Raw genomic sequence first — 15,146 nt, 5'->3', positions numbered from 1 at the left:
ATAAGGAAAGGAAATTTAGTGGCTGGCTAAATGGAAAGGACAGCAGACTTGAGCCATAATAGAAGAGAGAAAATGCAGGCTAGGAGACAAAGGGAGTTCTGGGACCCTTCTGAACTAGACAACCTTTGTAGGGTAAACTACCAAAATGTGTGAGGCTGGGACACTACAGCACTTAAAAGTCCTAACTTCTCAGGACCTAAGAAAATTATCATCTTTAAATGTCTTCATTAGGAGCATTGATCAGTGAACTGTATTTAACAGTTTTGTAGTAATCAGTAAAATGCTATAATCAACTAGCATGATGAATACACAGCACTCCCAACATTCCCCAAACCATACTGACAGCTATTTTACCATTCCAGCTCAATACACAAACTCAGTTCATTCAATCATTGTGTCCACCTTTAGCAAATACCTTGATCTCTTTGAGTAAAGTGAATTTCTCTGCCATTAATACATATAAGTGCATAACACACAGTTGGGAGTGAAAAGATGCTCAAATGAAATTATAAAGAACAAAGCTTCAGTGTGCACACCCATTTGCTCACTTCAACAGAAGTGTTCCCCAGGTATTGATTACAAAACTACCTCCACCTTCTTAAAAAATTCCCAGTCTTTGTCTTTATAGCACTACTTCCTTCCCCGAACCAAGAAATTAGACTAGGACAGCCATCACATGATTTTTCCCAATTCTTTGATTACTATCACAGAATTTTTTCTCCTATGATGCATAATACCAAGAATGTTGAAATGTAATGTCTTATAGAAATTGAACTGAATATGATCTAGCAGTTCATTTCTTTTACAGCTATGTTAGGTCTTATTGAACTTCTCAGACTGACACAAACTGTGCAAGCAGATGTGCTACCACTGCTTTGGCCATAATGTGTGATGTCATTTGGTGTTTCTCTTGAAGATTAAATGATTTTAAATATTTTTATTTATGTTATGTTAAATATATTTAATGATTTATTTTAGAAATATATTCTAAATATATTTATACTCTTAAATAAATATTTTTATTTTTATATTTATCAGTGTTTTAAAAATCAATAATTTAATCTTCCAAAAGTATAGCATGTGACAGTACATATATTTTTGCAAGCTTTTCAAATTATAATTTTTTTTTCTCGCCACTTTGGATTATAATCTAATGCAACTGTCTAGCAATTTGGAGATCAAGACTGTGCATAAAAAAGTCCTTTTAACTCCCACAGGAAAGAAAAAAATAAGAAAAAAGAAAGAAGTAACTATAAGAGAATGATGTCTCAACAATCAACTGTATTGAATTCAACTACTGAAGTCCAGGTACTGTTTAGTATTATAGTTGCTTCTGTTTTCTTGTGACTGCTGCACACTTACTGCAAAATAGATTATGAGGTAATCAGTGAATACAAACATGGGATAAGGGTACAGTTGTAACTGAAGGTTACAAACATGATACTTGCCAAAGCACAGACACTCTAGAGGTTTACATGGAGCAGTGTTTGTCTCCAGAAGTACTTCCAGATGCATACCCCTCCATGCTCCCTTCCCTAATCCTCTCATTCATACAGCTACATGCATAAAAACCACAAAGACACTGGTTTACATAAAATTATCTCACTCCATTTTATTTAAGATTTTCTCCTCCAGTTAGTAAAAGAAAGATGTGTCTCTCTTTATACATATGTACAAGTTCAGTTACAAAAATAGACAGCACATTCAAAGAGAAAAAAAGGCTTGGCATTTGTCTGATTCCCTCTAAATATCATATATACATGTGAATAGAAGGGGAAGGGGGAAGTCTTCATGAGTTAATTAAACATCACCTCCCCCTCAATTATCCCCTGCAAATCTGTTCAAAAATCAATCTAACTAAGCTCAGTTCTGCTATTTTCAGGTGTGCAAATTAGAGGCAGAACCAACAGGAAGCACTCGCTCTACACTGAAGGACGCCAGGCAAAGGATTTAGGATCAGAAAAAAATTATAATAGTAAAAAAAAGAAATAATTTTCTACTGTCACAGCCCAGACCTGCAACTCAACTTGCTTCTCTCAAGGGATGAAAGTGCCCCAGCAGAACAGCCTCTTAATTCAATGTGTGAGATAGAACAACTGTCCCACACCTAAATCTCAGTGCAATGCAGACAACGCTTACAGCAAAGCAAGGGGCTACGGGCAGGGTTTGTGCATCAAGAACGGGGAAGGAACAACCAGGGAACAAGAACATGGATGGGTGCTGGCAGCACTGCCTTCTATCAGCTTCATGGGACACGGCTACCGCCCACACTGCAGGGAACTCAACCACGCCAGTATGTGTGATGGTCACAAAGATGAAGGGAAAACACACTGCAGGAACAGTCAATGGGATGGCTGGGATATGAGACAATTTTTTTCCCAGGATTTGGCTGGAAGGGGGAATGGCACAGTTCTCTCTCTCTCTCAGGACTGTTTTTCATTGCTCCTCTCACAGCACTGCAAGCTGCAGATCCACGCTCTGCTACGGCACGGTGAGAGGAGCAGCACAAACTCCTCCTCAACACTTCAGTTTTCCTCCTTCTTGAGATTTGTACAAATAGAGCATTATTTTGTTTCTAAGCTTTTAAGAGTTCTGCGCACCTTAAAAATGAGAGAAATCATTCTGAACATGGTGAGTGTTCGTGCTGATGAGAACTCTGAAATGCAAACCAATCACTGGCCTGCGGTTTCTTCCACTGTGTGAAGCAGAGGCTGTGCTGCTGCTCTCAGGAGGCCTGACAGCACTCCCTGTATTCTGCAGCTCTGAACATCTTCCTGACAAATGGTGCTGAAGAGAGTCTGCTCCCTGGAAACCACCTGAGACACATTCCTTGAATTTCAAGTCTTTAAAGAACCCAGAGATCCATACCAGAAGAATTTTTTTGATCACACATCTTCAGCATAGCCCCCAATTACTCCTGCATGTTCACTGACCAGCTGCCAGGACAGAAATGTCATGTGACTACAGGATTCTCCTGGGGTTGGGATACTGATTTCATAGGACAAAATTAATGCTGGGCTCCACCTCAGGCTACAAGACAGGAAGTATACTGGTGTGATTTCAAGCACACACAGCTGCAGGATATTGCATGGAGTAGCTGGATGATTTCTTACCCCAGACTCCCTTCCCTCCTTCTTGCAGTGTCTGCAAAGATAGTTTTTTGGAATACACATAATCAAAGTGCTCACATCAACCACCCACTCCCATTGTGCTTTGATTTTCTTTCCACACATGTGCTGGACAGCAACAAGGCATTTGTTAGCATGCCTTCGACTGGCAGGGTGGTCTACTCTGAAAGCCAACACAGTTCAGACAAGCTTTGGGGGTTCAAAATTACTACCGACCACCTGAGGTGTGGGCACCTTTGCTTTGCTTCCGAACTGAAGTTTCTGATATGAGACTGCTGGTCAGATTTAAACTTTTGGGAGTCCCACAAATACTGTTTCCTTTGCTCAAAGGGGAGCTCAAGGGAGAAGAGGCGTTTGAAGGTCCAAAATCTGCAAGTCCAGAAGGCCGAATGATTGCTGTTTGTAGAGGGCTACTTGCAGACATGCCTAGCAATGGAAAAGAGAATCAAATTCTACATGAGCATATTATTCCACTTGTGGTTCTTCAACAGCAGACAATGGGTTAACAATCAGTCCTAAGACCATTCTGTATTCATGACTTACAACAGTTTAATGAAGAGGGCTGTCCTTAAGATACAAAACATCTTACAGTTATACCCTGGGCTATCTTCAGCTGGTGTAAAGCTGCAGGGTCAATCACCATCAGTTTAGCAGGTTTTGGAATGAGATACTGTAACTTCAACATGATGCAATGCAGGAAAACCACAGCCATAGCCCAGGCATAAACAACACTATCTGATCTGTCTGAATGCCACATAAAAAAACCCCAAAACCAACAAAAAAAAAAAAAAAAAAAAAAAAAAAAAAAAAAAAAAAAAAAAAAAAAAAAAAAAAAAAACCCCAAAAAAAACCCCAACCAAACCAAACAAAAAAACCAAAAACAAACAAACAAAAACAAACAAACAAAACAAACAGAAACAAAAACCAAACAAACAAACAAAAAAAAAAACCAAGAGGAAAAATATTTGGCGTGAGATAATTCAAAGGGCAGATGAAACTGAAGGTCATCTGAAGGTAAAACTGGCTATCCTCTCACACCCTTACCATGTCACACTTTGTATTGCCTGGATCTTAGAATACAATGGACAAGCAATACCAACAACACAACATTTAACCTATCTCCTGACAGGCTGTAAGCAGCCATCAGGCCAGCTCACATTGGCTGTGGGCAGCCTGCTGCCTGCCCTGCCCCACGTACCTTTGGAGACGTTGTACCCGTAGGCCGCGTATGCCGCAGCAGAGGCCGCCGCTGCCCCCGCCTTGGCCCCTGCCATCGCCGCTGCGCTCCCCGCTATCGACTTCCGGCTCCTGCCTTTCCCAGTGCCACCTTTGGAGCCACATTTGGGACGACCCCGGCTTCGACTTGACTGGCCTCTCGCAGCCAGAGATGTATCTTGCATTGAAACGCCTGAACAAGGAAAGAATGTTAAACCAGTGACTCGTGCAGTGTTTCACGTGCCTCACAAGTGAGTGCGGCATCAAAGCTGCCTAGCAGTTATATGGATACTGTTCCTCTGTGGCATTTACAGTAACAGGGACACTGTTAGCAAGCAGCGGTCTCATGAAAAGAAATTATGTATACCAAACTTCACTCTTTAACAACAGTATCTTAACTGCAACTGCCTGTATTATTACAAATCCAACCTACAAAGAGGTGGAGTGTTCCAAGTTCTACTTCAGGATTATGCATTTTCTTGTTTGAAGACGGAGATGTAGTTGTCTTCCATCTGCTATCTCTAAAGAAACTCGTCAAGAACTATGATTCCACTTATTTCACTGTGAAAAACTACAGTAATTAAACTACTTCACATTATTTAAAATTACATTGCACTTCAAAAAAATTGTTCCAACCACCCACTGGAGATAAAGAGCTAATTATTAACCCAATAGCAAATTCAAGGCAAAGCTTAGAGATTAATAGTTCTGTAGTTGTCTGTCATTGGTAACAAACTTAAGGGAAGGAGAGCCCTCAATAACCTAGGAACAAAGGACACAACATTTTGAAGTAACTAACACAGAAAAGAGGTAAGTATGGTAAATGACAGACTATAAACAGATTTCCTATCAAATCAGAAGTAACTTTGCAATGAAAAGGCAATTCTTTTCCCCACAAATCTTGCCAACCACTCACATATCCAGGGCAGAATGCAGAAAACCTATCACTTAGCTATGCAAAGGTTTAATGAATGTTAGTAATAAATCAAGATGAGTACTGACCATTCACGGTGTCTGAAACTGAGCCAGTAATGGAAGCAGGAGAGTTTGTTGCCCTTGACTGAGGTGCTGAAGAAGCTGGATCATCCACAATCACAAGCATATCATTACTGCTCTCATCAGGAGGGATAGAGCCCATATGTAATTCACTGCTGATGGATATCTAAATGTGACAGAGAACAAAGCCATTAACTCCTCAGGTTAGGAAAAGGTACAAAAATAGTAAGACCTCCAAAACCTATACAATCACAAGTAACTGGTACTTGTTCTTTCCCATTTTCTCTACAATAGCAGAATGAGCATGATACATCATCTGCCTGATCACACCACACTTTATTTACATGCTGAGCAGCAGTAAAGACCTCCACCCACTATTTAATTTCAATTCATGAAAATACATGTTAAGTTATGAAGCAAAAGACTAATGGATCAGCAGAAATTTAAATAAACTGTTGTTCAACTGTGCATTTTCTACTGCAAAAGAGAAAACAGGATTCTTAAGCCACTACTACTGCTAATAAAAATCTTGATCAATAAAGGAACAGTACAATACAGAAATCTTAATCGACATGGCACAGAACAAAGTACATTTGCTGCTAAAACCAATTTGCACATCTTTACACACAGATGAAGGAAAATAAGATTATGCCACTGAGAATTTTTAATTTAAATTCCAGAGGAGAAAAACCACAATAAATCAGAACCTGATGCAAGTGAGGAAGCAGAAACAGAGACAGAGATGAGACTAGTGAGGGGTACTTACAAAGACACTGAATGTCAAGGAGCTATTTGAGGGATACTGTTTGGCTCAGGAGCAGAGTGTTCTTGCTATGGAAGATATTGGTATGGGAGAGGGCACATGGTTATAAATGTGAGCATGAGAAAGGCAGGGAAAAGGGACAAGAAAGCAGGAAGAAAGTTAAGTGGGACTCCAGATAAGAATGGAAAAATTTCACGGACTGGAAGGGAGGAAAGTCAGGGGATAAATTCACTGTAAGAAAAGGGAGGCAGAGGGTGAGGGAAGAGGGGAATAATGGAATGGCAACATGAGGAGCTGTAAGATGGTTCTATTAGCAGCTAATGCATTTTCAATAAGCTATTTTCATTTGCACAGTTCACCTTTAAGACGCGTCACTTCCACACACACTCAAAGCTCTACAAGAGCTGAAGTACCAGATAGCAAGAATCCCTCAAGATGTAGGGCCACAACTGAAACAGTACGTGGGTTAAAGCAGTGGTGAGTCTTACCTCACTGAAAGGACTGGGCATGGCAGAGTCTACACTAATGAAAGAGTCATCCCCATCAGCAGACAGGTTGGAGTTATCAGCTGAGGGAACAAATGGGATCACAAGGTTCATGTTCTCTTTCTTTCTCTTCCCATCCAATTCATCTTCCTTCTTCTTCTGAAAAAGTGAAGTAATCCAGGAATGAAAAGGCAATACAACAGAAGAATGGGAACAAGCAACCCAAAATCTCAAAATCTAGTGCAGTATTTTAACTCAGGAGTGCCATAGGAAGAATTTCCCAAAACAAGTTGCTGAATGATTTGGTAACAGATCCCTTAAATGTTCCTTCTTTTGATTTCAGAAGGATTTTGTTTGTTTTTCTTCATAAAATAGCTGGGATGATGGAGTATTACTCTTAAAAAATTACTTTGATTTCTAGTACCTTTTGGAGTGAGCTTGAAATTCTTTACCATTACACAAAATTCCAATTAATTAACGCAAAGCCTCCCTGTCTTAAAAACTCAGAATTTTCATAAACTGGTTTTAGTGATGCTTTTTAAACAAACTAATCTTCCCTAGTTCCATGGAAGCCTCATACCTGTATGGGATTTACCTGTGTTTGGTGCTTCCTTTACATTCCCCTTTTGTCCTTGCAGAACAAAATCTTGATAAAGTCACCAATTTAATGATCAGTTGATTGTCAGGTTTGTTTGGATGGGCAGTGCTTCCCTGTTTTTGAAGTTGCTAATGGCTAAAATACAGGTTACAATGCATCACTTATTTTGTAATATCCCTCTTCTGTGTAAGGAACTGCCAGACTGACTTTCAATAGCAAAGACAAGAAGGTTCACTCATTAAGACTGCCTTGGCATAAAATGTTTCCACATTCCCTAACAGTGATCCTGAAGCTCTTCTGGCCCTATCACTGACACAGGTACAGGCAACCTCTCTGTATCAAAGTACCTTCTCAGCATATTTTTCCCTTTTACGTTTACGTTCCTTCACACGATTTGTTTCTTCCTGCTGTCGCTTCTCTTCTTGACGCTGACGCACTGTTGGAAAAAAAATACAAAGCTGTCACAATTGCAAAGATATTTCCTATTCTTTTATGAATCTTACAAGAAATTCTTATTCTAACAGAACTGGGAAGAAAAGTCAGTTGTACTGAAACTAAAACACACTGAAAGAATTACTCTATTAAAACCATTTGTTTCCAAGTCACTAAAAAGTCTTACAGGGAAATTCTTTCAAGCAACAGGAAGGAGTATGCCTCTAACTTCAAAAATATGACGAAATACAGCACTTTTACTAATAATTTTCTTGTCATGACCCACATAGTTCTTGTCAAAGCTCTGTCATTCAGGAACAATGTAATGATCCTGAATGAGTGCCAATAAAAACGTAATCATGTCATCATGTCTCATTTTGCACAACTTCATTCAGCTCAGCAGTGATATCAAACCAGCTTGTACTAACAAGAGTTGGCAATACAAAAAGAGACAGGAAACAGAAGTTGTTATCAGCAATACATGTGTTTGTAGAGATAAAAACACAGATTTCATAAGGTAATGAAATGGTAAATGGGGAAATTGCTGAAACACTAATTTCACATACATTTCTTTTCTAGCTCCTCATCATCCAGCAGAAGGCTGACCACCTCTTTTGGCTTCAAGGTGTCAGGTTTGAAATTGCCACCTGAAATTACCATTCGTTGAATCTAGAAGGAAAAAACCAAGTGAAGAACAGGAAAGATTAATCAAAGCCACCATGAAACATTTCTCATTACCCATCACTAAAAGCCAGCTGCAAAATCATGCCAGTACATCTCTCTAAGTCAGACTTGATCCAATTTCTCTATTGTAGCAAATTTAGCAGCAAAATTTCAGGGTATAGAATATGAGAAGCCTGAGATAGACAGCAGAAAATTACCATCCCTTATGGAAAGTTACATTTTTTTTTCTGAAGCAGTATGTAATAAACTACAAATTATAATAGTATTAATTAATATACTGCTGAACAGAACAAAACAATAATACAGCAACAGCCCTCTCAAGTATTATTTACCCATTCAAAATTTCAAGTAACTGCACAGAGGATCACGAAGATCACATTCTTAAAGAGTGCAACATTTTTAGTCTCCTTGACTGAAAATTGTATCTCCATCCTGAGTCGGTGTTGCAGTTTAAGCAATTCAGTCAGCCTCTGCTACTAAACTATATTAAAAAAAAAAAACCCAACAACTAAGAAGAGTTGTAACTTAACAGAAGAGAATAAGCTTTAACATAAGGCAAGTTCAATGATTTGGATCACCAGCAGACTACACCTAATTTTAAGGCTGATTTCAGGTAACTCTAGTGCAGTATCTCAGAAAAAAATGGTTTCAACAAGGGAAATACGAATGCATTCAGTTGCTGCAACATCATGAGCAGCATCCAAGTAAGAAAAAAGCTAGAAGAAACTCCAAGTACACAAAACATCCGAATGTTGTATATTGTGTACCTACTGCTACCAAAAAACATGAATCTCCTTAGTTATTTTCTTGCCAATAAAATATCATGAGGTTTAAAATTCCTAGTACACTTACTGCTTGACGCTGCAGGACACTGAGCTTTTCTGGCAACCCTAACACCTCAAATAATTTCCACTTGATTACCTTCCAAATGTCTTAAAAAAAAAAAAAACAAACAGCTGTTGTGTAACATGAGAAGAATCAGTAACTCTGACACAGCAAAGACAGAAGCCCTAGCCTTCAAGAAGCCTGAGCAACATAAGAAATAGTTTTCATGAAGTCATATTGTAAATAATTAACTTCTTTCCAGTTCTATCAATATGTCACTGGACTGCTGCTGTGTTAGAGACACATGTTTGAACAAAGACACTTCCTTTTGCCTTCTCTTCTGTCTCCCTGCAGACACTTTTTCTGTCTCTTTACTCATGTTGATAGGTGCTTTATGATACCATTCCTGTAACTTCTCGTTGCAGGTGAGCTCCTTATTCCTACCTCGCTCTTTTCCTTTGCCCGCTGTAGGATGCGCTCCTCGATGGTGCCTTTACAAATCAAGCGGTACACGGTGACTTGTTTGGTCTGACCCAGCCTGTGGGCCCGGTCCATGGCTTGCTGGTCTACTGTTGGGTTCCAATCACTGTCATAGAAAATTACCTGCAAGGCAACACCAGAAAGGATTAAATAAAAACATATGTTTAGAGCAGCTGGTGACTAAACAAACAGAAATCCAATATACTGATAACAATAGAAGTTCAATCATGTTTCACAGAATTACAGCCCCACTGTAGGCTGTGTTAAACTAGCCTTGCCCAGTCCTGTGAAGTCTCTTCCATTGCATTTCAGGTGAATTCAAACTAACTGACACTAAGAATGTTTCAACTTCCAAAGAACGTCTTTAATATCTTCTTAAACAGACCTGATAGGGAGGCACAAAATTCCTAAGTTTGTTATCACATGAAAACACTGTCATACAATTAATTATAGACTGCAGTCCACATCATGGACACATTTTAGTGTTACTTATCATCATATCAGAATTTCATGAAGAAAGTAATACTCCAATTTTTATTCAAAACCTAGATAAAGTCTAATGTTTCTAGTACTGTGACTATAAAAAACTGAAATGCCACATTAAATTTATATTGCACTATCACTCTAATAGTACTTTATGCACAATGAGCATCAAAACCAAAAGCACTTAAAAAAATTTTAGATAGCAAAGTAAAGTATTAAGAAAGCTACACAGAAAACCACTAAAAGTGCTCATGCAAGGAACCTGCCTGAGCTTCTATCTGTTTATTTCTTCTTTTAAAACCTGAAAATCCTACAGTTACTTGTTTTCTTCTGATTTATTGCAACTGACAGAAAGATAGGATTGGATTTTTTTGATTCAGAGATCTTTGGGTTTGTGCGGCTACGGACTTGAGGTCAAATCTGCAAGCACACCAGGTGCAGGTCAGAAGCACAAGAATAGCTGTTAATGAAAAGATGAATGGTTCATCAGTATTCCTTCCCTAGTGATTAGTGGCAGCTGCTCCAGAGTGCAAATCCTCGCAATTCACCTAAATCAGTCTGTCTTTACACCTCAAGGGAAGAAATTTATCCTTCCCGTGTAGCTGATCCTCAGCTACAAATGGTTTCCTACTTTTATAGGAATTGTTCATTCTCCTGGGCACAGAAAAAAGGGTAAGTGATAACTATTCCACTGGTTCCTTTGTAACTGAACCTTAGGAGCAAAGGGTCATTCATACAGTGCATGCTGTTTCTTCTAAGTGTCATTTGCACCTGTAAATTCCTTCAGTAATCCAACTCCTTTCTGGACGCTGGTACTGAAGTATGTGTGGAGTGGGAAGAAATTTTCAACTGTAACCAAAAACTGTACCAAAATGTCCAGTATTCTACAATTTTATCATCAAGATAATATTACATTGCTAATAACAAAGTAAACAGGATATGCAATTTCACAATGTGAATGACAGTACTAAAAATATTGATCAGTATGGGCAAGAGAGTGCCAACTTTCACACAAAATGACTGATTTTTCCACATAAATTGTTACTAAATATCACCTACCGTATCTGCAGCTGTAAGGTTAATGCCCAAGCCTCCAGCTCTTGTACTTAACAGGAACACAAAAATATCATTCCTGTAGAGGAAAGAGATTAAATCCCCTTATTTTGTGCATGAACAAGGAATAACCACAGAAGCAAGTTTTTGACCCATATGAAGCAATCAGGGCTATTTCTATTACTTGAACAGTTCAGAACGCTTTGTGCTGTTCATTCACAGTCAAGGAAAAGAAACACATGAAAGAGTGAAAGAAGGAATCTACAAAAGAGGACCGTCTGAACATGTAAACATTCAATTTGCAATAGCAGTTTATTAATCTGTATCAAAACAAACCAGGGCTTGTTTATCTTGCCCTCACTGGAAATTAAGATTTCATACACACAAAGAACAGTCTATTGTTTCACAGAACTGACCCGATGTTAAAGAAATCTTGCCTTAATGATGCTCAACTGATAAAAAAAGAAAAATAAAAGTCAAAACTGTGTAGATGCAAGTTTTGTTCTAAATTTGGTGCTTTGAACAGAACAAACAAGGAGACAAGCCTATATGTAGCATGACCAAGTACTCATGAAAACTCAAGTGATAACAGCAAAATCAAAGTTTCTGCTAAGGTTGTGAACTGCACTAGTGTCTCTGCAGAGTCAACAGTATTTAAAAGTGTTCCACACCTTATAGATCTGTGAACAGGCTGACACAAACAAAGCAGACAGCACACTAGTAGGGACTCCAAAGACACTGACACATTGTCCTTTTCTGCTTAAGAGAAGACAGTCTGGAATGCCACATCCTTTTGGTACTACACTGTCTGAACAACTTGGCAAATGTGAAATCAGTGATGTACCAGAAACTCTTGCAGAATGAACGGGAAGGAACTAAAACCGAGCTGTCAATCGTCAGCCTTTATCTTGTAGGTAACAAAGCCAAAGGAGTCAACAGGTGCCTGTTTTCACTGAAGGTAATCTTTGGCCTGGTAATCTGTTCTGTTCTCCTGTAACAATACTGGGATGTGTGCATAGACAGTCACCTGAACATGCAGCTGTGATGTGCTTCTGGATATGCCATATGGAAAGCAAAGTGGACAGAGACACAGACTATGTGAACAAATTATCATGCCATAGCTCTGTATTTTCAGCACCTTGCAAGGATATCCTGCAGAACAGTTTAGTCTCAGTCATGCTTTTTTTCCTGGAAATATTTCTCAGAAGTAAATCATGTATAAGAGGAACTCAACTAATATCTTAATAGGAATTCTTGTTTAGACTGGCTGACATAAATTTCAAAGGGATTTCCTGCTGAAATTATTTTTTTTTTTTTGCAGTTGTTTTATTCACTAATAAAACCAAATTCTGTTCATTAGTAAAACCAATTTTTTCACTTATTTTGGTTAAAGGAGGAAGCATCAGGATTCCAGGAGGACATCATAACCTGCAAGGGACTTGTTTCTGACACCTGGAAGCAGGCAGAAAGAAAGGTACTATATGGTCCTCTCACTTCTGCACATGTTCAAGTTCACTAGAAGACTCATCATTGCAACACAGTCCTTCAGGTCTGTCAGCCTCATCAACCAGTGACCTGAAAGGCCTTGACTCCTATCTTCAGCTACAGTACTTTGGGACCACTAACAAGGAGTTTTCTCAAGTCTAGAATGTTGCTTTCACCCTGCAATAAACAACTATCTATGAACCTAACTCCACCGAATTAAGAAACTGACCTTCTTACAAGGTCATGTCAACATACAGGAAGGATAACCTTTCTGTGAACTACCATACCAAAATGACATCATATCAAGCCACATCTCATGATTAAAAGGAAAGTTAATAACCATAACCTCAATCATTGTAAGTAATGTGCCCTGATTCACTTATTAAAATTGTCAGGATCCATTTTGGTTTACTAAATGAGAAGAGTTACCCTACCTTTCTAGATAATAAAACCCCCATTTTATCTTTTGTATACTAGTTTAAGGTTTCTTAGTAAAATATGGTTAAATGGTTTGTTTTGCAGAAAACCAGGTCAGTTTCAATACTCTAGCATATGCAAGGTTTTCGATCTCATCTTTACAGTGTCAATTGCCAAAGCATTTAATAACTATTGGGCATTTGCTGCTTTTCTATTGAGCTTCTTTCTAAGCAACAGCCTATTTGGATTGGCAAGAAGTACAAGAGGTGGCTACACTAAAACAGCTTCCTGTACTCTTTCACAGATGCGTATCAACACCACTGACTACTGGTCAGCAAACCACCAAGAAACTGTTTCAGATAAATGAGGTCAAATTGATGTAAAGAAAGGTAAGTACAAATTTCATTTGTTTCCATTACATCTTACACCATTTTACTAGGTACGTGTATTTTAGCAGGAACACACCTTGCAAACTACATTACCTGTTCTGAAAATCTGCTACCATGTCCCTTCGCTCAGAAATCTTTGACGAGCCATCCAATCTCATGTAGGTATGTTTCCTATAAACCATGTATTCCTGCAAAGAACATACACCAAAAAATACAGTTGTTCTTGAAACTGTTCAATCTTGATTCTTGCAGAGCCCCCCGCTACACACAATAAAAACAGGATTGCTAATTACAAGAAGGTTCCAAAAACAACATCAACAAATGTTCTGTAAGCAATACTTGATAATAATACAATCCAGAAATTAAAGCTACTCAATCATATGTCAGCTTCTGCATTTCATGTAAGAGATAAATGACAATGTCAATTCAGAGCTGGGGATACATTTGCTGCACTGCAGACCTGGTACATGCCTTTTCCTATAAATAAAGAGCTAAACAAAAATCACTAGAATGGGAAGTTTGTTTTTACAGAGACTAATTTTTTACTAAATCCCAAGTTTTTACTGTGCAAGCAAACCTTTCCAAACAAACCAATTGCACCTGCTCCCTGTCAATTGTATACCATTTGATTGGTGGTTCTAAAAACCTGGTGCTGTATAATGTCTGTCCAGGCTTTATCTCAGCAGTGAAGAGCCTGTGAATCTCTTGCATAGGAGAACACCGAACATTTACACTGGTGTGTCAGCCCACAGCTCCTGCCAAGCAACAGAACTGAAACCATTGCCTGAGACACAAATCAAATGGCATCAGCTAGGAATGCTGTAAGCAAAGGCTTTTTCCACTGAGACACATTTTTCATGCTCTAAGCTTCTCAGTATTTCTTGATACCTGTGCAACTATCAACAAAATCTGAATTACATACAAAGCTCAAATAACCACAGAGTTTCTCTGGAAAGACATCCTCTGGGGTGCTTAAACAATAGGATCCTTGCTTGGCTGTCAAGATGCAACACCTACTGGTTACATGAGTTAGGTTTAGCCATACTGGTGCATGAGTCTCTTTGAGATGCCATGAGTGCAAATGAAGACAGAAGGGAACAGATAGTGCTTTAGCAGCAAAAACTATTGGATTCATCTTACTCCAAGCCACAGTGCTCAGCAGACACAGAACTGATGTGCTGTGAGAACACATGGCAGTGCTTGCACTCTAATGAACCTTCTGACAGTACCATGTCCAGTTCTCTTTTACACCTATCCTTCAGGGTTCCTGATCCCTTTGTGTTCTGCAGAAATAGTGAAAGAGCTGCCATATTATAAGGAAACTGAGAAAAAGACTGATGCACAGGAAGCAAGCTTCAACATGAGGCAGATGAAAAAGAAAATTAGGTAAATAAAACAGTGTGGAAATGGCCAAATCCAGACTTGGACTACTTCTATGAAGCAGAGCTCATGGCTAGTAGGATTTCTGGAGTACAACAACAGAAGTTCAAAGCAGAGAACAGCTACTTCACTGCACAGACAAACAAATCATAATTAACTATTAATTTATTCCATTTCTATGACAGGTTTCTGTCACCAGAGAGATAAGAGTTGTCAGTTAGGCACTATGCCACCTTTTCTCCAGATTTTCTTTTGCTATTATCACAAGAACCTTTTCCTTTCATTTCTTTGTTACTGTCTTTATGATGATTCAGCCTTTTGATCTTGAGTTAG

The 15,146-nt window shown here is 38.7% G+C and overlaps 1 protein-coding gene across 8 annotated transcripts in view; it reads right to left on the bottom strand.

Annotated features, from left to right (window-relative positions):
- Window positions 1–1,586: 1,586 nt before the first annotated feature.
- Window positions 1,587–15,146, bottom strand: part of INO80 (INO80 complex ATPase subunit) — a 64,768-nt gene continuing 51,208 nt past the window's right edge. For 6 of the 8 annotated variants that reach the window (XM_053945222.1, XM_053945220.1, XM_053945226.1 and 3 more), the window contains 9 exons: window positions 13,527–13,621; window positions 11,149–11,221; window positions 9,571–9,729; window positions 8,184–8,286; window positions 7,533–7,621; window positions 6,591–6,746; window positions 5,346–5,505; window positions 4,327–4,536; window positions 1,587–3,554 (listed from right to left, as the gene is read on the bottom strand). In XM_053945222.1, coding sequence (XP_053801197.1) covers window positions 3,337–3,554; window positions 4,327–4,536; window positions 5,346–5,505; window positions 6,591–6,746; window positions 7,533–7,621; window positions 8,184–8,286; window positions 9,571–9,729; window positions 11,149–11,221; window positions 13,527–13,621 — 1,263 coding nt within the window. In that variant the 3' untranslated portion in view covers window positions 1,587–3,336. Of the gene's footprint in view, window positions 3,555–4,326; window positions 4,537–5,345; window positions 5,506–6,034; window positions 6,171–6,590; window positions 6,747–7,532; window positions 7,622–8,183; window positions 8,287–8,639; window positions 8,783–9,570; window positions 9,730–11,148; window positions 11,222–13,526; window positions 13,622–15,146 lie in introns of those variants that run through there. The other 2 variants (XM_053945227.1, XM_053945228.1) reach the window with 2 other exon arrangements.

The sequence above is a fragment of the Vidua chalybeata genome, chromosome 6 (assembly GCF_026979565.1).
Source record: "Vidua chalybeata isolate OUT-0048 chromosome 6, bVidCha1 merged haplotype, whole genome shotgun sequence".
NCBI classification, from domain to species: Eukaryota; Metazoa; Chordata; class Aves; order Passeriformes; family Viduidae; genus Vidua; species Vidua chalybeata.
The sequence above is the reverse complement of the archived record's forward strand: the minus strand, read 5'-3'. Positions and strand labels throughout refer to the sequence as shown.